General features: G+C 42.7%; 1 protein-coding gene across 1 annotated transcript in view; it reads left to right on the top strand.

Moving 5' to 3' along the window:
- The window catches only part of MAD1L1 (mitotic arrest deficient 1 like 1), a 458,859-nt gene that overhangs the window by 93,507 nt on the left and 337,418 nt on the right, over positions 1 to 27,934 (top strand). The window contains exon 11 of the mRNA XM_081839735.1: positions 26,135 to 26,279. Within this exon, the coding sequence (XP_081695861.1) occupies positions 26,135 to 26,279 (145 nt within the window). The remainder of the gene's footprint in view (positions 1 to 26,134; positions 26,280 to 27,934) is intronic.

The following is a 27,934-nucleotide window of genomic DNA, read 5'->3' as shown; positions in this document are numbered from 1 at the left end:
AACAGTAGTCAGCCATCATGACTGCGTCCCAGCGACCCTGATACCTGGTCTCCATCTCTTTCATGTCCTGATGGAATCTCTCCCCCTGCTCGTCGTTCATTGAACCCAGGTTCTCAGGAAACCGGTCCATATGTGAAAATAGGTAGTGCATCTTGATGCTCATGTTGCATCCCAGGTTTCTGAAAGCAGTCAGCATGTTGTTGACAAGTTCTGCGTAGTTTCTGGCCTTATTGTTGCCAATAAAGTTCTTCACTACCAGAACAAATGCCTTCCACGCTTCCAGTTCCACTTCGTTCATTGAGTTTCCGAACTCTGGATCTCTGATGAGCTGACAGATCTGAGGACCGTCAAAGATGCCAGCTTTCAATTTATTCATGATCAATCCTGGAAAAGCCTGGCACAAGTAAGTGAAGCAGTCACCATCCTTGTCCAGAGCCTTGGTGAACTGCTTGATTAAGCCGAGCTTGATGTGCAGTGGTGGGAAGAGTATTCTGTCTCTGTCCACCAGAGGGACGTTGATGACGTTCCTTTCTTTGCAAGGCACCAATTCCTCCTGCACAGGCCAGTCCTTCTTCGTGTAATGCTGAGCACGGTCCCTACTATCCCACATGCACAGAAAACATGGGTACTTGGTGAAGCCAGATTGTTGTCCCAACAAAAAGTTCACCATCTTCAGGTCAACACAGATAAACCACTTATGCTGATCATAACCAATTTTCTCCAGCACATACTTCACCGCTTCATAGTTCTCCTTCAATGTACTCGAGTGAGCCAGGGGTATAGAGGCAAACTGGTTGCCATTGTGTAGCAGAACACATTTCAGTGATCACTTGCTGCTGTCAATGAACAGTCTCCAATCTTTGGGTTCGTACTGTGGCACTCCAAGCTTGAGCAGAAGCTGAGCAATATCTGCACAGTACACCAAGTCCTTCTCTTCCGAGAAAAAACGGAGGTACTCTTGATGCCTGTTGCGGAAGAAGCTGATGCGAGCACTGTCAGAGAGGAGGTTTTTTTCCTTCAATCTGGATGCCAACAGTTCGGCAGAGTCCTTTGACAATTCTTCGTGGGATGGCTGCCCCATTAACTTAGTTTTGATCCCCCAACTTTATGCTTTGCTGCACCAATTTATGGAAGATTTCGAGGTTTTATGACTTCAAACTGATTCCTTTTTGACATAATCACCCAGAACTATCAGACCTGAATACTTCTTGTCATTAAAATAATCATTTCCAATCAAAACAATTATTTGACATGGCATTTTACCCCCACCAACTTCTTCAAAAATGCTCCACACAAGCGTACATGTGAACAAAAATGTAAAAAACCACATGTGGCCATAGCTCAAAAACTTGACCTGATTGAGCAAAACCAATGTGATTTTTGGATTCAGCGCATCAGATTTGTCCTAAATCAACTGAAAAAATGCAGGCAACAAATTTGTTGTTGACCAGTGTAATTGGAGGCAGAGTTCCAGTATTATAGTCACAATGACAGTAGACATTGTTAGCCCTATCCTACATGAATAGTAAAACATGAATAGAAATTAAATAATACTTTGTTAGTATCTAGGACAATAAAATAAATGATGAAACAAAATACTAAAAAAGACCTGAAAAAAGGAACAAGCTAAGATCAAATATGATTATATACCCCAAAACTGTTTGCAGAAAAAAAATCCTGAAGCCAACTCCCTGTAGACCATGTTCTTGGGGATCCTGTCATCTTCCATTATGTGGACATAACCAAGCCAGTGTAGACATCACTGAAACAGGAATGTGAACATGTTGGGAATGTGGGCTTGGGAAAGCACATCTTTGTTTGAGACTCTGTCCTGACATGTAATGCCCAAAATCTTCCTGATACAGCATATGTAGAAGGCACTCCTGGCGGGTGTAGTGATCTAATTGGGTATTCATGGTATTGGCATTTAATTTTTGCTGCATAATACTGTATCACTTTTAGATATTTAAACTAGTGCATGAATGCAAAGGCAAATTTCTATTTCTATAACACCTTAGGATTGAATTCATCCTGCCCAACCTTCTGTCACCCAGCTGCTTGCCTCCTTACTGTGATTTTAATTCACAAACTGTTCAAATAATCTGTCATCCTTCAAAGGAACCTTAGCACTTAACAGCTCTTCTGCATGTTAAACTTCCATGGAAGTTTTCAATTAAAACAAACCTTTTTAGAGCTCACACTGTTTATATATAAAGAAACTTATCACCATAAAAAAATCCCAGGAGGGAAGCTGAAAAATGCAGTAAAATCTTTGCACTGTTTAATGGTTATCACCCTTGGGTATCTTGTAGGTTTCAACTAATGAAATGTGAGTATGAATTTCATTTCCTTCCCCGAAAAAGTCAGGCTGAATCTATTTTTTCCTGCCTCTTTGCTTGTATTGTTGCCCATAGAAAGTGTTGAAATCATTGCCCATACAACCTTTTGTAAGTATATTGGATGGTTTTATTCCCCCCTTATCATATACCATTCTGGTTTTCTCTATCCCACATCCAAGAGGTTTTCTGGTGAAGGAGATGGTGCTTTTATGGACAGTAGCATCAGACATGCCCCCCCATTCTAACCTGGTGTTGTGCCAAGTATCCAGGTGAGTACAGCTGAATAAGTTCAGGTCCATACAACTCCCTCTCACAAGTCTTGGTAATACATGCCAGATCAGTCCATTTATCCGTGATCAAGTTGTGGATGAGCATGGTGTTACTATAGACTGATCTGCCATTCAATAACAGCGCTACCAAATGACGAGAACCAGCTCGCCATCCGTAAATAATCAGTCTCACGCCGAGATGGGTTGAAGAAATCTGGCCGCAGCTCTTTTTGAAGCTGCTGCTGCCCCAACCTTTATTGTGAGTCCCAGAAAAGATACAAATTCAAGGAGAGAGCTTTGCCTCAGTCAGCAGATAAAAGACAATACAATACATTAGTCTCATGTTCTCACACCAGACCACGTATTTGATCATGTTATACTACGTGGACCAATCATTGGATGGCATGAGCTGTCCACGCGCTGATCATGCTTCCAAGCAATGCTTTCTGCTATGAAATCATCCTTGCAATAATAATCTTTTGCCCATGCTCTTATGGACAAATGACCATATTCCCACACCAGGGAGCTCAGCAGATATGCTACCAGTACCTTCCAGAGGAGTGGGAAGGTTTGTATAAGGAATAGAGATCAAACATCTAGGCCTCTGCCCCAGATGGTAGTCAGCCTTCCCTACCAACCATCACTGAGATTGGAGCAGCACTTTGCAACTCCTTGCTACTTTCCCGCCCACCCAGACACATTGGAGCCCCATCACCATATGCAGGTGGGTGATTAGGGCCACAAACAATAAACCAAAGCCCAGTAGTCAGGAGGAAGATAGTAAGCCCACTTCCAATTCTCTTCCCGCTACTTTTTACTCAGGGAACACTACCAGACTTCCCCTCTAAAAGGCTCTCCCAGACCTGTTCCCCACAGTACCTGACCTACAGTTCTACAGATCTTTACTGACAATGGGAAGGGAACCCAAAGCAGTGAATCCCTTTGGTGTTGCCCCCTTCAGGGACAAACTTACCACCTACAGCAGAGCCTTTTCTTAATGCAAGGAAGCACCTGTACCACACTTCACATCTGAGGCATTACTAAGAATTTAGGAAGCTGCCTTGCTCCAGCTGGCACATCTAATTCAGTATTATCTAGGCTGGCTAGTAGCAGCTCCTAGAAAAGACACTGTCACACCAGTGTCTTTTCTAGCCTTAGCTGGCTATGACAAGCTTTTAGCCTGGGGTCTTCTGCATACAAAGCATATCTCAATCAATAACTGAGCTACAGCAGCCTGGAGAATCATCCTGTGTGGGGACAGATAAATAAACACCACACATACACTCACTACTAAAGCTCTGATCTTTTCACCCAAAAGGTTGTACACAGAGATAATAGATTGGAGAAGGTAGGATTGGATCTTTATCTTTACTTGAGCCCCTGTTCATACATGAAAATCGCTTTGGGTCAGTCACTTGTCTCTCAGCCTACCCCTACCCCACAGGATGGTTGTGAAGATAAAATGGGATAACCCCAAACATGCAGCAAAACGGCCTTACTGTTTTAATCTGTTTCATTGCAACGCTAAACATTTGCAAGTCACCCAGGGAACCTGTTGAAGAGTGGTGTACAAATCAAATCAATAAATAAAATGAAGAGTAGAGTAGAAATGTGGAAAGTAGTGTCTGTCCAAAGCAATTGCTGCATGCGTTGCTAGACCAGATAGATGAAGAATAGTGCTTCTTGTCACATAAAGAAAAAATAGTTATACCTGCCACCTGCTGCTCCCATCACTGCCACCTTCTCTCCTGTCCAATAAATCACCATCATTGTGTACCCTTTGTCTCACAGATTCCAGTGTTATAATGAGGAATACCCAGCTGCTCATCTATAACTTAGGAACAGTACTACTAACCTTCTTTGACTAATCTCATTTGTCTTCCCATATTTGAAATAAAAGACATTCTTCCCCCTTCCTCAAGCTGACTGTCAGCATAGCAGGCTGTTTCCCATTAATTTGTTTGTGTGTGTCTGTGCTGGTGTTGCAAATATTAAGAGCTGAGAGAGAGAGAGAAACCAGTTCCAGTCCCCAGCATAGCACTGGGATTGTACCCTTTCAGAATATGGGGGAAAGTTTCATGTTTGAATGCCCCTTCTCCATAAATCTACATATTAAAAATACAGAAATTAGTGGGAGACTTGGCTAGAATTCTTCTCCTTGGCTTTTCACTTGTTGCTGTCTTGTTAAATAATAATAAATCAAAAATATATACAAGGAAAGATTCAGACACAAGACTCTTCCCTTGCATTTTTAAATGGAACCTTTCTCCCTTTGATGCATAGGAAGATTTAGGGGTGTATTGGGGTGGGGGATTTACATGTGATCTCTATGTGAATGCCAAAATAATGCATAACAGTAGAATAGCATTTTCTAACCTCGTTCTGCTATGAGGCCTGGGCTGAAGGGAATGTTTAAAACACCTGGGAGACACTGGGTTGAGGAAGGCTGTACTAGAACCTGCCCTTCCTCCAAAACATGGGGCAAATTTCTCTCCATAATTTTGAGGCCATTTATTGGTCTCAGAAATCGGATTAAGATCCTCCTCATAACGAAGTGGGCAGTCAAGCAACCTTTCTTTACTTGCAAAAGATTGCTAATTTGCAAATCTTGAGCTGAAAGATGCATACTTCTGTATCTGAATAACATAGCACTGGGCTACTATGGTTCAGTAAGGGCTTATCTATTATTTTAACACACAAACATGTCACTCAAACTTCTTGTTTGGAGCAGCAGGCCGCTTAAAACACATATCCCAAATATACTGCTAGTTTTTCACTGATGCCGTGAAACTCTCTTTCAGGAAAAAATGGTTTCAGATGTGTCTTATAATGAAGGACCTGGTGTTCTAATGGGATTGTGGTTTGTTTGCTTTTCTAAAACATAGTGTTTCTCTCTCCCCACACCTCCCAAACATAGCTGACCACTCAAGAGTTTCCTGAGGCTCTTTCCTGCTGTACCATTACTTTACTGTTCTAAAACTGTTGAGAATAACAGCAATTAAATGAGGCAAAATCAATTTCTCTGTTTGCACATTTCAGCAGGGAGTCTCATGAAAGTGACTACACATCACTCAGGCTACTGTATTGGATTTGTTTCCTTCTCTTTCTCTCCCAGCCCCTCCCCTTTTCTTTCTTTCTTTCCTTCCTTCCGTTCTTCTATGCTGGTGGTTAGGATTTGGCTGATGTTTCTAGTTAAAACCTGAGGGTTGGATCCAACTAAGAGCTATCCGGACTAGACCCACTGAAATTATGTTATTAGCCATGTATATTAGTTTTTATGGCTCTACTTTGAGTAGGGCTAGCAATGGCTACAACCCAGAATATGGTTGGAGAGAGAGAGGGTCTAGCACCTTCACTAAAATGAACAATTTATTTTTTTTTAAAGAAATTGTTTATATAAACACACATGATATTTAACTTAAGAAACTCATGACTAATACATGCAAAAAAGGAAATTTATTAATACTGTGAATTTCTATTTGTAGATTAGGTTGGATGACATTCTGTGAATAGGATGATTCCTCCCTCTGCCTTGATATGCAGGGTCTTCAAAGTCTCTTGCCTTTTCTTCCTGCGGGAGGAGTCATCCCACCCTCCGGATCAAAATGGCAGAGCAGAAACAACTCTTCCCCCTCCTGCAGTGCAGGAACTTAAAAAAAAAAAAAAAGTAATCTGTGTTTGGACCCCAGGCTTAGGGGCAGGGTATAGCTCATGAAGCCTCTGTTTGACCCTTGGGGCTTTCTTCAGGCAGCCCCTTCCTAAACTACTGGCCTTGTGTCACACCGTTCTTGCAGCTTTCAGTATAACTTGAGTTGCATCTTCACAGCTGTCCAAGAAGATGCAAATCAGTTTCACCCTTCTGACAAAGATATTCAAATTCCTGCTCCTGGGATTTCATAACTTTTTCTTGGGCCCTCTAGACTTTATCATGATAAAGCCGGCAGTTGTGAGGGCAGCTGTGGCACACAGGCCAACACCTTATCTGATGCTCTGCATAGCAACATTATGTATTCCTAATGTATTTTTACTCCATCTTTTTATTAGAAGTGGAAGCTGTACTTGGTTTTCCTAATGTCAATTCATAACTTCTATCATTTCCATCTTGGGCACCAGCTATTTGTTCTTCATTTTCATCAGCATAGAAACTTATATCATTTGATGTACTAAAGCATTCTGCTTCTTTCTCTGCTTATATTCAGCAAGCTGCCTTCTCTCGTCTTCTTGCCGCTTCCACTTCTTGACTTGTCTTATGTTCAGGCATATATAATATAACTGCAGATATTTGGCAATCATTTTTAATGATTTTTATGTAATTTTACACACATTTTTCCATGGAAAAAATAAGACAAGTTTAAAATTATTGGAAATTCTGCAAAAACACATAAAAGTCAATATTTTTATGTAGTTATTTACCAACCAAAATGACAATATCTTTTGAATTCTTGGGTCATGTTGCAGCTTTTTAGGACCCCTCATTTTTGGAATTAAAAAGCTGAAAAATTCAACACACTCTATTCTCCATCCCTAGTTTAGATAGTACAGTTCTTGCTGAGGTAAAACTATTGCAAAGAGTCTGTTAACTCTTTGTCTTGTGGGTGGGGAACCTGTGGACCTCCAAATGTTCCTGGGCTACAACTCCCATCTCCTCTGATCATGGGCCAAGCAGTCCTGGTTTGTCTCCAAGTTTGGGGCAATTAATTTTTGTTATGGTGTAATGTCATTGTAGATGCGTGTGTGGGGTATTTGTTTGATGGAAGTAACTAGTTGTTTTTTCTTTTTTGTTAGCTCATTATTTCATATTTAGCAATAAGAACCACATTTAATCTCAAACTTCCCTTTGCTGTCTTTGTAGATGGTAAATTGTTTTGTAGATTCATAACACAGAAAATACAAGGCCCCCACATTTATATTTGTGCAGATGTTTCAAAAACAAAATCCCTGCTGAATATACATCCATCTGGCCAAACATATTTTGAAAGTTGAGACGAGGTGCACTCTGACCTGCATTTTTGCTTATTACCAATGTATTGCTAACATATATGAATATGGGATACCTGCAGTGTTTGAGTGTTAATCTTGCAGACAGATGGTATACTTTAAAGACATTTTCAGCAAAGCAGTTGTGTAGATAGATGCTTTCCCCATTATAATTAGCGTGATTCTCTTGCCTGGTTCATACAAAAAACCTTTTCCTATCTGTAATCCAGAATTAGACAAACCTTGGCTTGCTCTTTGTAATGGTTATAAGGGGTTGCTCGTGCGTAAGTTACCGCCACTACTGGCTAAGTTGCCTGGTTAAACCTGTCCTGGCTGACAGCCCTTCACTCCGTGGCTGTTCAGTCGCTAGCAGAATCCATCAGTGGGCGTTTTTTGAACCTCTTCCAGCAAAGAAGTTGTTTGACGCCAAGTCTCCTCCTACTCTCCCTGCGCGGAAGTCTTCTGCGCAGGGAGGGAGTGGGCAGAGGAGTGCCCGTGCTCTCCCCACTGGTTTCGGGCGAAGAGTCTTGGAGCCTCCTCTCCGAATCCCCCATCTGCCCCCCTTCTCTACTGGTGTTGCGCTGATTTCCTTTCCCAGCTGATGAGCTCCCTCTCTCCCTGCTGGGCCCCTCTCCAGCATTGCTTGGGAGCCTTGCCTCCACCTCTGGCTCCGGTGTCAGTTCCCTGACACTCTTCTTGCAATTGCTATATTAAATGCACTTGTTAAGATTGGATCATGAGTCCTCTGTAGATGTCATAGAGGGGATGGTTGGATCCTGAGAAGGAATGGGAAGAGCTCAGGGAGTTGGACTTGGAGGACCCTGGGAAGGGTTCTAGAAGGATGGGGGAGGTGTAATTGGGATCCCAAGAAGTGTCTGAGCTTGAGGAGGAAGCTAGTAGTGAGGGAGTGGAGTACTGGATCCAGGGGAGGGACCAAGCAGGTTGGCAGCAGTGTGTTCTCCTGTGAATGGGAAACAGCTAGTCGGAAACCTCCTGCTGTGGAACTGCCCTGGAACCTCCTGCCAAGGAGGAGCCTCTTCTTCCACACAAGACAACTGAGTAAATCAGAAGCTGAGCCGGCACTGACTTCAACTCCAAGGACACTGAGATGTCAGTGCAAGTATAGACAAACCTCACAAGTTCAGCTCACTTGAATGAGTGCCCGTTTACTTGCCCTATCCCAAAACTCTGGTTGCTTGCTGTGCTGTGAATACTCTGTCCCTCCAAAATGTATTAACTTGCATTTAGCCATGTATCTTTACCTCTTATGCACTTCGTGCACCTTGTTACCTGTGCCTTGCTCAAGTACAAGTAGGATTTATGTGGTGTTAAAGATTTTGGAAGAAACCAAACTGGGAATTTGATTTTTTCTTTTGCTGCCATTATTGAGGGGAATCATACTAGTGATGATGTCACCAGAGGCCAAAGGTCACTTCTTGTAGCCCTAATACTAACAAGAGAGATGTGATCTGCATGAAACTCACTTGTCACTTCTTAGACTTTTTCTTCCTTTTACAGTGGTACATGCTTTTCCTTTGCAAATGTAGTGGAATTAGTTTCAATCTTTTCAGCTGGGGATGGGTAAGTTGTGGGCCTCCAGATGTTGGACTCCAACTTCTCTCATCCTTCCTATTGGCCATGCTGGCTAGAGCTGATGGACGTTTGAGTCCAGCAACATACAGAGGGCACAAGGTTGGAAAAAGGTGCTCTTTGCAGTCCCCTTTCCCCTGACCAGTTAGCAACTTCCTAGTGGTTGCTTGTTTCTTTAGGTGAAAGTCCTTCCCCTAGCTTATCTGGTTCCATCTGGGAAATATGGATATATGGCTGCAGGCAAGTGGAAGTCTCACATTCCTTCTACATGACCACACATCTTCAGGTTGGCTTGACAGCATATTTCTGTATATTCGAAGTTAGCTTCCCCCTCTGATGTGAGCCTAGTTAGTGGGAGTGATTTGTTGGTGGGAATGATTTGACTTAGAGAGCAGCCTGGAGTGGGTAATTGCAAGGCTGTGTGTGGATTGTTCCTATTGTACCCTGTGTTGGTAATTTCCTTATTTGTTTTTATAGTATGGCGTTGAGAAGTCACAGGTCTTTTCTTTCCTCTATCATGAGGGCTAGAAACTGCTACAAAAAAAAAGTAAAGAAAAAAGCTGGCTTACTTAGGCATTCATCTAATAGCAGACATACAAAACAAACAGACAGCAATTATTGTGAGACTGGCAACAAAATCACTAGAGTCGATGGCTCTAATTAAGTCCCTAAGGGAATTGGTCAGGAGGAGAGCCAACATCTCCAATGAAAAGAACTGTATTGCAATATTTAATTGCCTCAATTACTGTGTTGTTAGCAATAAGGATAGATTTCTTAATTTATCTTAAATGATAAAATTGTACTTTCATATGTGTTGATTCTTGTGGAAGTTTATATTTAGGAAACAGGACCCATAATAGTGAGTATGTTATAAACAAATGCTTTACAGTCTAAACAGTTTGTGTATTCTTATGTGAAACACAAATGCAAAATTATTTAAATCTGGTGTGAAGTCTGATGATTGAAACTCTCTTCAGTAATAAAAATAATGCTAACAGTAGCAAGGATTTGGAAAGTCTAAACATTCCAGTAGTGAGCCTGTAAAGTATCCAGTACATTGCTGGATTTATTGAGATTCGAATAACTCTGTGTAACTTCGGATAGTCCTCCATCCTTCCGGAAACATAAAAGCCCATGGGGACTATATTGCCAAGAATGCACAGAGAAGTGCAACTGCCAAACTTAAATATCTTAGGACCTGCAGCCCTTAAACTGTTTGAAGCAAAGTCAGTTGCTCAGCTTTTATATGGATCCCAACTAGGCCCCTTCACTAATCTCACATCACTGGAACTAGTATAATCTAAGTTCCTAAGATCAGTTCTTCAAGTGCCAAAATATGTTTCAAAGCCACCTTACGTCTTGAGACAGGTTTTGTAAGAGCAGAGGCTAGGGTGTGGATGGCCATACTTAATTTCTGGCTTAGACTATCCTTTTACCCACATGGCCTTGCCTGACTAATTATAAAAGACGACTTTCAAACAACATGGAAATGAGCAGTGGTAGACAAAATGTTAATTCTAAGTCTTACCCCACAGCTTTTACTTAGCATGGGCCATGCTATGAACAGGTCAGAGAAACCATTAAACAGTGTATGGTTGATATAGAATGTCAGTCAGATATAACCAGGTCCTCCAATTACATTACCAGTGAAACCTCACCTCCCCAATGGCATATTTAACTAATCTGGAAATACCAAAACAGCGAAGAGCTTTCACTCTTGCTTGTTGCCAGGCTCTCCCTTCAGCCATCCAGGAGGGTCGCTTCAGGAAGACACCTTATGAGGGGGGGGAATGCCTCTGTGGCTCTGGGCACATAGAAACAATTGAACATGTTTTTATCCACTGCCAGTATTACACAAACATATGTGCTAGGTTTATCCTGCCAATAATACCTGAATTTCCAGGACACACAGGGTAACTCTATATCTCCTTACTGCTCCAAAATATAAATCCTGATACAATATATTCAGTTGCCAGATATTATGCTGCTATGATTGACATATGTCAGAGGATAGTATGTGCCACACAGCAGGTCTAAAACTGAAGATTTGATTTACCCGATTTATGTGCTTTTATCTTATGCTGGTCTAATGCAACTGAGAGTATGAGTATGTGCACCCTCTACTTCTGCAGTTGCCCTATTGTCTATCTAGCATGTTTTATTTATGTATGGAGGTGCTTTTATCTTATGCTGGTCTATGACCGTAATAAAGATTTGGATTGGATCTGTGTAACTTCTATTGGCAATCTTACTTTATTTCAATAAAAGCTAATTTTTTGCAAAGATAAAGTTGAAATGCAGAAGGCAGTAGTATCTCTCTGCCCTCTTTCTTCCAGCCCTGCTTATACCATTTAAACACTTACTTTTTGCATTTTCAAGTGCTTTTGAATTTTTATTTAATTTGTTGTTGTTGAGCTTTGTGGGACGCAAATGTGTATGTGAATGTGTTGAGGAATTTTGAAAGCGTGAAATTTTTCAGTACGTGGAATTTCACTTATTAGTTGCAGCTCTCCTCATGAAGGAAATAATTGCTTTTGGTCCATGTACTGCCCTGCATACATGAGCAGAACTGAGAAGCAGGAGCCAAGACGCTGAAGTACCATAACAAAAACCACAGCTTGCAGGCACTTCCTTAGAAGAGGTATTCTGTCTTCTGGTTTTCACATAGCATAGGGTTCCCCTAAAGTGCCTTTGGAAGTTTGTCTGAAATACAGCTTGCAGTTGGTCAAAAATAGAGCTACAATATTATTAACTTGGGACGGTGCATTCACTATATGCCATCATTAGCTTTATCAACTATTTCAACAATCTATGTGATTTTAAACTGTGTGTGGTGGGGTATTGCTTTTTTTGCTATTATTGTATGTTATTTATCTTTGTGTTTTTATACTGTAAACTGCCCTGTGATCCTCAGATGAAGAGTGGTGTATAAATATAACAACAACAACAACAACAACAACAACAACAACAACAACAACGGCCAGCTGTACTCCTTCTAAATCCATTACTGGGTCCTATATGAAGTTCTCATTTTAACCTCTAAAGACTTTGGTGGCTTGGGATGAGGTTATCTGAAAGATTTCTTTCTTTCACATATGCCTGCCTAAAGCTTAAGGTCCTTTTTAGAAGCTGTGTCCCTCCACCAAGTGAAGTGAGGCTAGTGACCACCAGAGGGAGGGCATTCATAATAGCGGCACCCCAGCTATGTAATATCCTCCACAGCAAGGCTGTGTACTGTCTTTTTTTTTTATAATATTTTATTTGGATTTTTCAAACTTAAATGCAAAAATAAAAAACAGTATAACATATATCATAACATCTTTTCATAACCTCTTTGGACTTCCTCGCGCCTCCCGCTCCCATTTGCATCATTGCCAATTCTTGCCAGCAATTTATCATCTTGTTTACACTCTTATGTCAAATTCATTTAAATATAATCTATAAATTCTCCAAAAGGTTTATCATTTTTCCTCAAATTTACTTATCATCTTAATTCTCACTAATTTAGTGGTGCACAATTATTTATGATCTAGCATCCTTTCTTAGCATTCAACCAAATTACAGTATTTTTTAAAGTAAATCTTGAATTTCTTCCAGTCTTCTTCAACTCTCTCCTCTCCCAGGTCTTGGATTCTGCCAGTCATCTCGGCTAGTTCCATATAGTCCATCAGTTGCATCTGCCACTCTTCCAGTGTGGGTAATTCTTGAGTCAAGGCTGTGTACTGTCTTTATAGGTCCCCCTGCCCCCCGTATACTGTAGAGACCTTTTAATCTACCCCAGCCATTTAAACAACTTTGTAAGGGGTGGTGGTAAAAAAACTCCAAAAGAAAACAGTTCTCAAAGTTAGAGCTTTGTGTATGAATAAACAATACTTTAAAAGGAGAAAAGCATACACTCTTTGTTTTATAGATGATATTACAAACATTACATCAGACCCATGTCTTAGAAAAGGCATTTGGATATAAACTAAATAATTGATGCTTTGAGCAATCTTCTGTGCTGCCTGCAGCTCTACCTTGCTTTGTGCTCCACCCTCAGTTTAACTAATGGCATTCTAACAGATCAGTACAGTAAGCCCACAAGTTACACAGGTATTGTGTTTTGGGGACCGCCCCACAACCAAAATGGCATATAGTCAAAACACATTTGTGGGTAAGATTGCCGAAGTCCTTCCCCCCAGACACCCACCCCCTTTCCACCCCTCATTCATTCATTTGCCATGTTTCTTAAGCTGAGGGAGCCTGGATTTCTGTTAGCTCCTGAAAAGAATAAGTGTTTGCATATTGGATTTGTTTAGTGTGTTTCCATACTGTGTAAGCAGAAAATACGCCTATCATTTTTATATAGAACTAGCCATGCCTTTTTAAAGGTCACTCCTATCTCAGTCAGTTCTTAAAGTTCAGGAGGAAATAAACTGCTTAGAGTTGGCATTTTCAAGTCAAGTGTCAACTTTCTGAGCCCCAAGCCAAGGAACACAGATGAGAGAGAACAGGAGATTAATAAACCAGCTGCATGACTGATGGATCTAATGATTGGTGTGTAGGAACATACCATTGGTCTTTTGTGTTTTTCTCCTGTGTGGGAGAGATTTGGAGGCTCCACTTTTCACTTTGCAATGCACTTTGCAAGCCTTTTATATCACCTGTTTCCTTACTCATTAGACTGCTGACGCAAGCATAAGATTTGTCACTGCTGATAAAGCTGGAGATAAGGAATGTTTCATGACAATGTCACTATGTGTAGCCCTTTAGCCACATGGCATGTGGTTAGTAGGTAGGGCAAAAAAAAATCCCTAGTAGTTTGGGAGGCACTGGAGTAGGAAAACTGCCAAGGTGGACTTGGACACCAACTGCATTGACTTCTCTTTTGTATGCGGGGGGACAGTAAGATCAATAAGGAAATAAACAGAAAGAATGGGCTTTATTAATCGGCTGTTTTGGAGGCAGCAGGAAAGATTATAATGGAACACAGGTGCTGATTGAAAGGAGCACTGAGCTTAAGCTATCTACTGTTGGCTGCTGAAGTGTTTGTATTGATTGTGGGAGATGTAGGGTACAGCAGTATCAGACCTGCTAATTGGGATCTGGGGTTGCCTCAGGGACAGGAAGAAACATGGGTTTCTGTTGTCACAGTTTTCTTCTTTTGCCTGGCTTCATATGTACCACTCTGGGTTTCCTCAGCAATGGGCATGGACTGAGAGGCCGTCAACTCTTGAATATCCAGATTTGACAACTTGGGTCACACTGCAGCCTCTCAGCTCATTGGTGGTATGTGAAGCTTAAGCAGGGGGTGTGCATTCCCCAGGCACATTTGCAATATATGCTGTAGAACAGTGTTTCCCAACCGGTGTTCCGCGGCACACTAGTGTGCCGCCAGACGTTGCCTGGTGTGCTGTGGGAGGGAGGCGGGCGAGAGCGCAAGGCTTGGGGCGGCAGCTGGCAGCGCGGAGCACGGGGCGCCCTTCGGAGGGCTCCGCGTGCTTCGGGCAACAGGCTGCCGCCCCAAGCCTTGCGCGCCCGGCGGGAGCTCCTGCCGGGCGCGCGAGCCTTGCAGACACTCGCCCGAAGCACGGGGAGCCCTCCGGAGGGCTCCCTGTGCTTCGGGCAACAGGCTGCCGCCCCAAGCCTTGCGCGCCCGGCGGGAGCTCCTGCCGGGCGCGCAAGCCTTGCAGACACTCGCCCGAAGCACGGGGAGCCCTCCGGAGGGCTCCCTGTGCTTCGGGCAACAGGCTGCCGCCCCAAGCCTTGCGCGCCTGGCGGGAGCTCCTGCCGGGCGCGCAAGGCTTGCAGACACTCGCCCGAAGCACGGGGAGCCCTCCGGAGGGCTCCCTGTGCTTCGGGCAACAGGCTGCCGCCCCAAGCCTTGCGCGCCCGGCGGGAGCTCCGCGCGGGGCAGACATCTGCAGCTTGGGGAGCCCTGCAGGACTTCCCCGCAGGGCTTTCCAAGCTGCAGATAGCAGCCTGCTGCCCCGCACGAGGGGTGCTCTTAAGCAGAGCGCTCCTTGGGCGGGGCAGACATCTGCAGCTTGGGGAGCCCTGCCGGACTTCCCCGCAGGGCTCTCCGAGCTGCAGATAGCAGCCTGCTGCCCTGCACGAGGGGCGCTCTTAAGCAGAGCGCCCCTCGCGCGGGGCAGACATTCACAGCTTGGAGAGCCCTGCAGGACTTCCCCGCAGGGCTCTCCAAGCTGCGGATAGCAGCCTGCTGCCCCGGACCTGTCCTGAAGGCTTGCAGCGGGAGGAGGGCTTTCCTCCCCACCGCCAACATTCAGAATGCTGTTCTGAATGTTGGCGGTGGGGAGGAAAAACCCTCCTCCCACCGCAAGCCCCGGGAAGAGAGGAGAAGCTGTGCGCCTTCTCTTCTGTTCCCGGACCTCCCACCGCAAGCCTTCAGGACAGGTCCCAGAACAGAGGGGAAGGCGCGCAGCTTCTCCTCTCTTCCCGGGGCTTGCGGTGGGAGGAGGGTTTTTCCTCCCCACCGCCAACATTCAGAACAGCATTCTGAATGTTGGCTGTGGGGAGGAAAGCCCTCCTCCCGCCGCAGGCCTTCAGGACAGGTCCGGGAACAGAGGGGAAGGTGCGCAGCTTCTCCTCTGTTCCCAGGGCTTGCGGTGGGAGGAGGGTTCCCCGCTGTCCCGGAGATTTCCCTATGGGCTTTCGTCTTGCGAAGCAAGCCCATAGGGAAATTCGTCTTGCGAAGCCGCTAAAAAATCGGAAAACCCTTTCGTCTTGCGGGTTTTTCGTTTAGCGAGGCATTCGTCTTGCGGGGCACCACTGTACTTTATATATAGTCAATATAGGCACAGAGTTAATTTTTTAAACATTTTCTAATGGTGGTGTGCCTCGAGATTTTTTTCATGAAACAAGTGTGCCTTTGCCCAAAAAAGGTTGGGAAACACTGCTGTAGAAGGTTCATTTAAAGATACTAGAAAAGCCTTCTGCCTCTTATAATATAAACTGCCTAAAAGATTACAGTCCAGGTACATGCACATAAGTCAGTCGTAAGTCAAATATAAAAATCTAGCATTTATAAATGCTGTATGCTTATCTAGAAATATTTTCTCCTGTACGGAGGAAGGGATCTTATTGTGGGTTGTCTCCACTCACTCCACTCTGCCAGCACAAACCTAGTTATTAGTTATATAAAAGTTTAAAAGTATTTTAAAGAGAAAAAGAAAGGCTTGTGGCATCAATTTGTAAGAGTTTTGCCACCTATGTAAGACAAAAGTCTTATGAAAGGGTGGGGGTAGCAATTTACTCCTCTTGTCCCCTCCCCTGAGTTACCACTTACCTGTTATTTTAACCACTGAGTTTAAAATGCCACAGTCTTCTTGACTATATGCAAGAGGGAAAAAGCACTAATATTAGCACATTAAGAAAATTTGGAAATATATACTCTAATGACATAAATTCATTTTGTATAGTGGTTGTTGTTAAATTAAAAAAAGGAGGAAAATGCCACAATCTGGCATGTATTACATATTATGTGTAACATTACATGAAATGAGGGAAAGCATTATTTTTCAGCGCCCCAAAATTGAACTAATGTCCCTGTAACAAAGAATGTTGGACAGACCTGAACAGCTAAGTGTCGGGCTGTATAAATATATGCTTTTATTATATTTGTACCATATACAGGCAACTCCCCATTTACACAGGGGTTGTGTTTTGAGGCATCGTGTGTCATTCGGGACACGAGTAAGCCCGCCCCATTCTGCCCACTTCTGGTGCTGAAAATGGCACACACACCAGAGGTCACACACAAATGAGGAGTTGCCTGCATCCACTTTCCCCCTTAGAATAACCTTGTCAGGTAAAGCTAGGTTGCAAACATGGCAATTTGCCAAAGGTCACTTTGGGGGCTTCATGGTTTAAAATGGAAGCTTGAATTCAAGTTCCTCAAGTTTGTAGTCTGACACTCTAACCCAGTGCTTTCCAAACTTTTCATATTGGTGACATACTTTTTAGACGTGCATCATTTCACAACAGAGTAATTCAGTTTTACTAGGAAACCGGAGGTTAAACTAACCCTTTTTCATTCCTGGGAGGAGCACAGGGAATGCTTGTGCGACACACCTACACACGGTAGCTGACACACTAATGTGTCGCAACACAGTTTGGTAAACTCTGCTCTAGCCTCTGTACTATACAGATTCTTGTTCAGAAGCTTGTCTTCTAATTTTGAGTGTCTGTGTGCAAGTTGAAATGTTTCCTATTGGAAATATAATAATAATGCTAGGTGAGATTTATTTTTGTGACATATTTTCCCCCCTTCCCTTATTGAATTAGGTGGCACTTTCCCTCCCAATCATATGTTTGCGTTCTCATCCTGCTTGCTCATTTTCTACTGCCTGTTTTCAGTGTTGCTATCATTTGTGAGGAACCATCTGTTAGAAATTCTGAGGTTGGTACAACAACTGTGTCTAGTGTCCTGAGACTAAAGGCTGCAGTGTAGTTACTGAGTTGAAACAATATCATTTTATTCAGGGTCAGTGAAGAGGCATCTCACAGATTGATTGATTTCTTCTCTCTCTCTCTCTGTCTCTGTCTCTGTCTCTGTCTCTCTCTCCCTCCCTCTCTCTCTCTCTCTCTCTCTCTCTCTCTCTCTCTCTCCCCCTCTATCCCAATTGCAAAGGACTAGCAATTTGTGAAATAAAAACACACAGATCATAAAACTGGGTGACCAGCAATGTGTGATGCTCATTTCCTGCTGGAGGACAGTAATATGCATTCAAAATTAAGTCTGATTGAAAAAGGTCAGCTCAGACAGTCCTGTGGAGTATTCATAAAGCAGTAATGAGTCATAATTCTGTGAGGGCTTTTTGTCACTAAAGTACCGTGCTGGTTTTAAGGTTTTGGGGTTAATGGTTTTTTTTGTTGTAAGTTCTTAACATTTTTTCTATTCCTGCTTGGTTTTTTTAAAAATAAGTTATTGTCCTCTTGTCAGGAGCATTGCAACAAGTCTCACTGACAATCTTCCATTCAGCAGTGTTAAATCTCTCCTTTTTTTGCAGCCACTTTCCTGAACGCCAATGTAAATGCAGTCTCAAGGCTTTTACAGTACCAGCGAGGTGTCACAGCTGCTCTTGTCCCTTGTCTCCCAGAAGCTTCTTGTACTTTCCTTTCCTTAAACACTGTGGAGCTGAACTGCATACCTGACTGCTCAATCTTGAAAACAGCTTTTCTTTCAGATTTGGCACTTGTGCTGCTGTGTGTTGTGTCCTGAAGCATGATTTCTGCTGTCTGACCTAGTGACATGAGCTAGGTAACCTGGTTACCAGCCCTGGGCCTGCAACAATGACAGGGGAGTTCTCCAGTCTTGACTTCTGCAAATACTTTTATGCATATATCAAAACAAAATGAAGCCTTTTATGTCATCGTCCCAGTCCTATGGAATGTTCTGCCAAGAGAGATTCAGGGGGTGCCTTCTGTTTCAACCTTCAAATGCCTGCTGAAAACTATGCCAGGCTTTATGTAGGCAATTACAAATACATAGTTAGTTGATGGTCTCTGATCTTAATTTTTTATGTATTTTGTTCAATATAGATACTGTTGTAAATCACTCTGATTTTTTGTGATACAGCATTTATTTTTATAATTAATTAATTAATTAATTAATTAATTGATGTCTAGCCTGATAGCCATGTTGAAAGATATACAGTACTGGCATTCTGTGGGTGAGAATAACTTGTAGAATTTACCTTCTGGATGTCTCAGACAACAGAGAGAGCACAGTGGGTTGAAGAGATGGGCAGTTTTCTTGAAGTCTGCTAGGGAGGGAAAGGGGCACAGAGGCTTCTGAGAAAGACAGGATACTAACTCAGATCCTGGATCTGGAGAAGCAAGGTGGTTGGACAGAAGGCTGAAGGGCCACAGACAGCTTATGAAAATTATGACTTACAATGTGGGTTTGAACTCTAGTGCAGAAGTGGAGAACTTGTAGCTCTCAGATACTGTTGGATTCTCAACTCTCATCAGCCCCAGCCAAGCATTGCCAGTGATGAGGGATGATGGAAGTTGTAGTCTAAACATGTCTGGAGGGCCACATGCTCTCCATCCCTGCTATAATTGATGCATGGTTTTAGGGTACACTGTTTGTTTGTCCCCACTGTTTATTCTATGGTTGTTCCTAGTACCTTGTGGAGGGCACACTATTAAGCGAATAGTTATATTTTCAAAGTGTTCTGCAGCAAGAACAGACAACAGCTAGGAGGTAATGGTATGAGAAGGGATTGTGTGCTTCCATGTTGTGCCTAGGCATCAAAACTCATTCCTGAAGTGCACAACAGTGTGATTGCAGGTAAGGAGCTGATGGGGTAAATTGGATTATTTATTATGGTTTGGATTGAGTCGAAATAGTGGAGGGCAATTTTTCTCTCTTTCTCACTTCAAGGTCAGATGAGAGTATTTACTATTCTCTCTGTTTATCTGTGGATGCAAATTGAATTTGGTGATTCAAATTGATGAAATGTTAGAAATAAAAAACTCATCAGAGGCGACACGGAGAGAAATTACTGGGTTGAAATGGCTAGTGGGTTCACCATTCCATGTCCTGGTCTCTCCTTTGATTAGTAATTATTTCAATCTCCTCCCCCCCTTCCATTTCATTCTCAGTTTTGTTTCAGTTGTTTTGATTTCTGTTTTTCAAGGGAAAAAATGTAATGACACTCTGAAGCATTTAGATTTGGAATTGGATGGTTGCAATAGCCAGCTGCAGGCAGGCAGCTCAGACTTGAACCTGAGGGAAGCACTGTTCAACTTTCACTTTTATAAGTTCAGTGGCGTAGCGTGGGGGGTGCAGAGGGGGCCGGCCGCACCGGGCGCAACATCTGGGGGTTAGGGAAATCCACGGGTTAGGGGGCGCAAATCCACGGGTTAGGGGGCGCAAATCCATGGGTTAGGGGGCGCAAATTACTTGCCTTGCCCCGGGTGCTGATAACCCACGCTACGCCACTGTATAAGTTGATTTTCACTTATTAGCATCTGCATTCTGGCTTATAAGTCTGCCATAGTAAGCTGATGAACTTTCGGGTCCCTTCCCTCAATTGAAAGCAGGAGAATGTGAGTCTTATTTTGCAGCTGATATTGGAAGAGGGACCATAGCTCAACGACTGAGCAGTGCTTTGTGTGTAGAAAGTCTCTGGTTCAGTCATTGGCATCTTTATATGTAGCTGGTGATGGATAAACAAAAAGCACCTCTGCCTGAGAACCTGGAAAGCTGCTGCCAGTCAGAGTAGAGAATATTGGCCTAGATGGACAAATAATCTCACCATTTATAAAGCTGCTTCCTATATTAATCACAGATCACAACTCCAAATGCTTAATTATTCAAAACTTTTTTGTCCAAGTGCTTGACATTCACAACTTACTGTACATTTCCTTGTATTAGACAAGGTTTTTTTTACTCCAAAATAAAGTAAAAAGTGGGGTGGGTGGGTGATCTTATACATGGGTAGTGCAGAGGGGGGACAGGTGATTGGTTGCATCCGCGAGCAGGATCTAGCGATTGGGTGGGTGAATGGTGTCTGCTGCAAGGGTTGCTTTGTATTGGCTGCTGCTTTGTCAATCGGGTGGGTTATTTGTGGATGTGTCAAAGGCTGCTTTGGATTGGCTGCCGCTTCGGCAATTTGGCTTGCGTCACTTGTGATTGTTAGCGTTTGCCAGTTGGGTGAGTGATATTCGGTTGGGCATCCTCCCCCCTGCCCCCCCCCCAAAATTGCTCAACAACTGTGGGCAATCCTTCGCAAAAAGAAGCTCAACAACCCTGTGCCATCTCCCCCCATTTTCTTAAATTTGAGCCCCAAAATAGGGGGCGTCTTATACATGGGGGCGTCTTATAGACGGAAAAGTACTGCATATTCTGCCCTTCCTCCCAGAAGAGCCCAGGGCAGCAAACAAGTGACAAAACAGTAAAAATATATTTAAAACAATTCCAATTTTGTGCAACCTTCTTGGTGTGTGTTCTACTATTTTATGACTGTCATTTATAGAAGTCCCTTCTGATCTGCTAACCCTGGCATTAATACCCCCACACCAGATTTTTTGTTGTTGCTGTGCAACTCTCACTGTGCCCTTTTGCACTTTTTCCATTATCATCGTACAATAAGACAGTCACCTCAATTGCTGTTATAACAAGTAGTTAAGCAGAACAGGGATTTGTTTTTGTTTTTAGTCATTACTTTCAGTGACACCCATTGCTCTATCTATGGGGTGGTGGGTTACTTAAAAGAAAATTATAGTAGATTGTTATGTATTTGATAGCCTGCAGTGACTTCTGTAATTTTTTTGAGGTGTGAGGGAAACTATTAAAACGCACGTAATAGCCTCTCTATTCATTATGTCACTCATTGTCCTTGGAAAGTCTGAGGACTTCTTGAAAGTGGAGTTTTATCATTAAGATTATATTAAAGTGGCCTGGAGAAAGGGAAGAGCATAGCATTAAAAGAGATACTCAGCTTGGAGCACAAAGAACCTTCATTCAATAGACTTGGGGCAGTGTGGAGCATTAATAGACTGATAAACAGAAATGGCTTTTCCTCTTTAAGGCCAGGAATATGTACTTTGAACTTGCAAAGATTTCTGGAAATGCCAGTGCTCTCATAGTTCAATGCATTCCTCAGATGTGAGGTTTAATTTTTTATGAGTTTTGAAAAAGAAAGAAAGGAAAGGTTTGGATCATGTGATGCATTGGACTTAAAAGATCCAGCAAGGGTGTGGAGGGTTATGTCTCCTCTGGGCAGTGACATACTGGATTGAGTTGCTATAACTACTGTAAGCTTGCTGGTTTTCAATATGATGAAAATAATTAATCTAACTGCTTTTGCTTAGCAGCTAACCTGGGAACTTCTGCTGCGCCTGGTTCTTCCTTTCTGAAATTTAGGCAGTAGAAAGACCCATAGTTCTGGGTGGAAGAGGAGTGAAGCGTATTGAGCTAGGCAGCAGACCACCCAGTTGTCATAATGTGGAGTGTAATTGGATGACAGTCAATGGGAACAGGCAGAAAGGACTTAATGATAAATATTTTATCATTTTAAATCAGAACCAGTTAAGGCAGTGAAGTTCCTGTGTGAGTGTCTGGAGGCGGTTGGAGGATGGATGGTGGCTAACGGATTGAGGTTGAATCCTGACAAGACAGAAGTACTGTTCTTGGGGGACAGGGGGCGGGCTGGTGTCGAGGACTCCCTGGTCCTGAATGGGGTAACTGTGCCCCTGAAGGACCGGGTACGCAGCCTGGGAGTCATTTTGGACTCACAGCTGTCCATGGAGGCACAGGTCAATTCTGTGTCCAGGGTAGCTGTCTACCAGCTCCATCTGGTATGCAGGCTGAGACCCTACCTGCCCACAGACTGTCTTGGCAGAGTGGTATATGCTCTAGTTATCTCCCGCTTGGACTACTGCAATGCGTTTTACATGGGGCTACCTTTGAAGGTGACTTGGAAACTACAATTAATCCAGAATGCGGCAGATAGACTGGTGACTGGGAGTGGCCGCCGAGACCATATAACACTGGTCCTGAAATATCTTCATAGGCTTCCAGTATGCTTCTGATCACAATTCAAAATGTTGGTGCTGACCTTTAAAGCCCTAAACGACCTCGGTACTGTATACCTGAAGGAGCGTCTCTACCCCCATCGTCCAGCCCGAACACTGAGGTCCAGCGCCGAGGGCCTCCTGGCAGCTCCCTCGCTGCGACAAGTGAGGTTACAGGGGACCAGGCAGAGGGCCTTCTCAGTAGTGGCACCTGCCCTGTGGAACGCCCTCCCAGCAGATGTCAAGGCAATAAGCAACTATTTTACTTTTAAAAGACAACTGGAGGCGGCCCTGTTTAGGGAAGTTTTTAATGTTTGATGCTGTATTGTTTTTAATATTCGGTTGGAAGCCACCCAGAGTGGCTGGGGAAACGCAGCGAGATGGGCGGGGTATAAATTTATTATTATTATTATTATTATTATTATTATTATTATTATTATTATTATTATACTTTCATGGAGCAATAACAAGTGTTGTCAAAGTGATTGAAAAAGCACCCAAATGTAATTGCATTTGATTGAATCTAATGAACTTTGGCAATTTTTCTAAACTGAAATGCAGAAAGGAAAATACATATGAAAACATTGTAACATTATCATTTTTGGAAACTCTGTTTCTACACTAAGCTGGGGAACAGAATGTATTATTTATGATGAGGGTCACCAACCTCATGCCCACAAAAGCTTTCATTGGCACACTGCCAGGGACCCCAGACTTTGAGCTTTCTTTCTTTTTTTTAAGTAAGTCTCCAGCCCACTTATAAAGAAAGTTATGAAGCAAAATGTGCAGGTACCCTTCTACGTCCTGGCTTCTGTCACCTGTCAGTTTGCAAATGAATGAACTCAAAGCTGTGATTGATAAGTGAGTTGTTTGAACACTGGTCAATAGGAATCTCTGGGGTCCTAAAGAACTGCTGTTTTCCCCTTTAGTTCACTTTTCCTGCGTCTGTCTTATATCATTGTCCTTTGATCCACCCATTTGCTGCTATATAATATTAATAATAATAAATTTTATTTATATCCCGCCCTCCCCAGCCGAAGCCGGGCTCAGGGCGGCTAACAACAATCAAATAATCCCACATTCTAAAAACATTTCATTATAAAAATTAATTAAAATCAAATTGATGGCAACTGTTAAGCAAAATTCTGTGCCGATTGCCAGAGGAGGGAGTCAGGCTGCGCCCTGACCAAAGGCCTGGTGGAACAGCTCTGTCTTGCAGGTCCTGCGGAAAGATGTCAGGTCCCGCAGGGCCCTAGTCTCTTGTGACAGAGCGTTCCACCAGATTGGAGCCGCAGCTGAGAAAGCCCTGGCTCTAATTGAGGCCAGCCTAACCTCTCTGTGGCCTGGGACCTTCAGGATGTTTATATTTGCAGACTGTAGGTTCCTCTGTGGGACATACCAGGAGAGGCAGTCCCGTAGGTATGAGGGTCCTAGGCCGTATAGGGCTTTAAAGGTTAAAACCAGCACCTTAAACCTGATCCTGTACTCCACCGGGAGCCAGTGCAGCTGGTATAGCACCGGGTGAATGTGATCTCGCAGCGAAGACCCCGTAAGCAGTCTCGCCACGGCATTCTGCCCCCGCTGGTCTTAGCACTGGGGTGCTTAGTGCTAAGATAGGAGGTAAGAGATTTCTCTGGCTACTTTTTAAAGAGGACCTCTAAAGAGCAGCCAGAGGGATCTTTTATCTCCCTAAGGGCTTATCTCTGATCTTAGCATTGTGGTGGTTAATGCTGAAATGATAGATAAAAGATCACTTTGACTGTTCTGATCTTCCTGATCGGGAGATAATGCGCTCTGTCTGCTCTTCAGAGATTCTTCTCCAAAGAGCAGTGACTTTTGTTTCATGAGCAGGCCATAAGACAAATATACATATACAGCTGAATGGCCACTTTCCATCTTTTCACTGGCTGGGTCTTTACTGCAGAACACGGGGTAGCCACCTTTGCTCTTAAACCAGTTAAGTTTAAGACGGGTGTTGTTTCTTTAACAATTTATGCCAATTATTTTAACTCCCACATAATTGAAACAGCATAAGTAAAATAAAATGGCACCGGCTCAACTGCTGTGGCTTCAGTGTGGATCATGGCCTGCCAATTCTATGTCCTCTCATTCTGCCAACTAGAATGAAAATTAATTGGAAGTCCAATTTTGTTTTCAGCTCTATGTATTTTTTCTCAGTTGTATCATCTAACAGCTAGTTTATCCAAGAATGACCATGCATAAAATTGGGTCTTTTCATCTGTGTTTTGATATCTTAGCAGTTGGAAGGGGGAGAAAAACCATCTCTTCCCTCTTTTGAGAGTCTTTTTCCTTTCTTTCTTTTTTTTTGAAATTCTGGTATTCATAATAGTTTCTTAAAAGAAGATGTACATGCTACTCTATGGCAAAGGTTTCATTTTCTGTGTAACTAATTAATTAAAACAGAAAAGGGGGCAGGGGCATAGTGATGTTCCGGTTATTAAATTAGCCATTTTCTGCAGTAGATTTATAGTCTTTGTGATTAACTTTCCCACCTGGATATGACAATGGAAATAATCTATTTTACACTCTATTAAATTGGTATATGAATAGCTTCAAATTGAACTGGAACTTTCATATACATCTTTGATTCATTGAAAGATTTAAGATGTAAATATGGATCATATGGTGAATGGAGGAGGATTTGATTGACATTCCTGGTCAGTACATGCTTAGTTTCCTATGATAACAAAAAAACAGGCCTGGAAAGAGAAAAAATATTCAGTCATATTAGAGTTGTGTTTCGGTTTGTCAGAGATACATTCATACATACATAGTTTAGACAGAAATATCTTGATGTAAAGAAACATATGGTTATTTATATTTATTTATTAAAAAATATTCTGCTTTTCACCATCTAAAACAATCAAAATATACAACATAAAAATTAAAACATAAATTAAATATTATAAGTTTTAAATATCAGAATTTTAAACAATATTATGAGGAAATTTTCAGGTAACACACATTATTTCCCCCAGCATGCTTGGGCACTGATGTTTTAATTTTCATTCATAAATGCTATGGTTCTGAGATCTCAGGTATAGAAGGTACTCCTCACACAACTATTTGGAGTGTCTTGTGGGCATGGCTATGTTAGAAGAGAAAATACTGGAGCCACATAACAATATATTCTATTAATGGGTCTCCAAAGCCCTTTTGTACACACCCAAATAAAAGTGGGATGCAAAGGTTTAATAATAACATTATGTGAATGTGCAATGCAACAATATGCTTACGAACAACTCTTTGCCTGGTTTCTGGTGGCAAGTGAGAGTGGTTAGGGAATGAAGTTTAGAAGAGAGTTGTAAGTGGTCAGTCCCATTTTAAATGCTTTTATCCCCTGCCAATTGTAGTAAACCGCCAAGCGTCAGGTTGATAGAAGTTCAATGTTGGTAATTTTGTCTTTCCTAGTGCTAGACTATTAGAGAAGGCACGGAAGCAACTGCAAGAAGAGTTGCTGAAGACCCAGAGCCAGCTACTGGAGGAGAAGAAAAAACGTGAGCAGCACGAATCTATGGCCAGGTGCTTGCAAAAACGAGTGCAGCTGCTTATAAAGGTATGTCACCTGTATGGATCTTGTTTTTGCTCTCCATTTACTTGTTGGGAAGTCCAGAAAAGGATGAGGTTGCTACTCCTTTCTTTTATTTAGTTTTATTTAGCTGTGTGCTTATGAAAATGTGAGAAACTCTCCTACGTTTAATGATAAATCATTATTCCAAGGCAGATCACAGAAGTATAAAATAACAGTAAAGGTACAAAATCAAAGTGTATTTAAATACATTGACTTCTGTAAAGATAGGTGTGTTGTAAGGTTAGCAATGCCATCCTATGCACCTGTATCCATAAGGTGAGTTCAGTGGGACTTACTCCTAGGTAAGTTTTTCTAAGATTGCAGTCTAAAGCTTTTATGTATTTACTGTACTTACCTCCTTGTAGCCTGTTCCATCCCAATGGCTCAGGTTAGTTACTTACGCTAAAACTAATGTCATCAGGGCGGGGTGTGTGCGTGTGTGTGTGTGTGTGTGTGTGTGATCTATCACGGGTGATGTAGAGATGATCAAATTCATTGTTTAAAGTTAACACAATTCAAAGTGTTGGTGCTGACCTTTAAAGCCCTAAATGGCCTCGGTCCAGTATATCTGAAGGAGCGTCTCCTCCCCCATCGTTCTGCCCGGACACTGAGGTCCAGCTCCGAGGGCCTTCTGGCGGTTCCCTCACTGCGAGAGGCCAAGTTGCAGGGAACCAGGCAGAGGGCCTTCTCGGTGGTGGCGCCCGCCCTGTGGAATGCCCTCCCATCGGATGTCAAGGCGATGGACAACTACCTGACATTCAGAAGACATCTGAAGGCAGCCCTGTTCAGGGAAGTTTTTAATATGTGACATTTTAGTGTATTTTTTATCTCTGTTGGAAGCCGCCCAGAGTGGCTGGGGAAACCCAGCCAGATGGGCGGGGTACAAATAATAAATTATTATTATTATTATTATTATTATTATTATTATTATTATTAACTTCTGAATCTTGGTTTGGGGTTTGGATGTGACCTGAAACTATGGTTAACCCTGGCTTTCTCATGCACATGTTTTGCTCATGCACAAAGGGAGGAGCAAAGTGATTAAAAAGAAGAAGGGGAAATGCCAATAATTACAGTAAATCACCATCAATTCACTTTGCAAATACAGCAACCTTCAGTACAGGGATCGTAAATTAAACATATAAGTTAATAAAAGTTGTGCAGGTGTCTAAATAGGTATCTGTCAGGAAGCTGTCAGTGGCTCCCGGCTGATTGCCCAGGAAAGTATAATGACAAGGAAAGGTTTCTTACCATCTTTTTTTTATTTCAATATTTACAGAGAGATGCTATAGAAACCAGCCTCTTGGATAATGGCATTGTCCCGAGTGAATCTCCACCCCCTGTCTCTTCCACATTCTCATTCGTCACTTCTATGGGTGCTGCTACGTGCCTTTGAGCTCTTTGCTCACCTACTTTCAAGGTTCTGGGAGATGGAGGGTCTGGGATGCTTTCTAATGACACTGTGTCAGTCAGCTGCTGTTCCGCTTCTGCCTCCTCCTCCTCTCCCATTATTTCCCAACTTTTCCCCTCATCTGCCTCTGAGCTGTGACCTCCCTCAAACCACTGTTGTAAATCTATACTGTCTTCCTCTTCCTCCTCCCTGGAAGGGTCAGGATGGGGAGGCAGTTTCCATCATTCCC

Source organism: Podarcis erhardii, assembly GCF_964252035.2.
Source record: "Podarcis erhardii genome assembly, chromosome: 14".
Taxonomy (NCBI): Eukaryota; Metazoa; Chordata; class Lepidosauria; order Squamata; family Lacertidae; genus Podarcis; species Podarcis erhardii.
The sequence above is the reverse complement of the archived record's forward strand: the minus strand, read 5'-3'. Positions and strand labels throughout refer to the sequence as shown.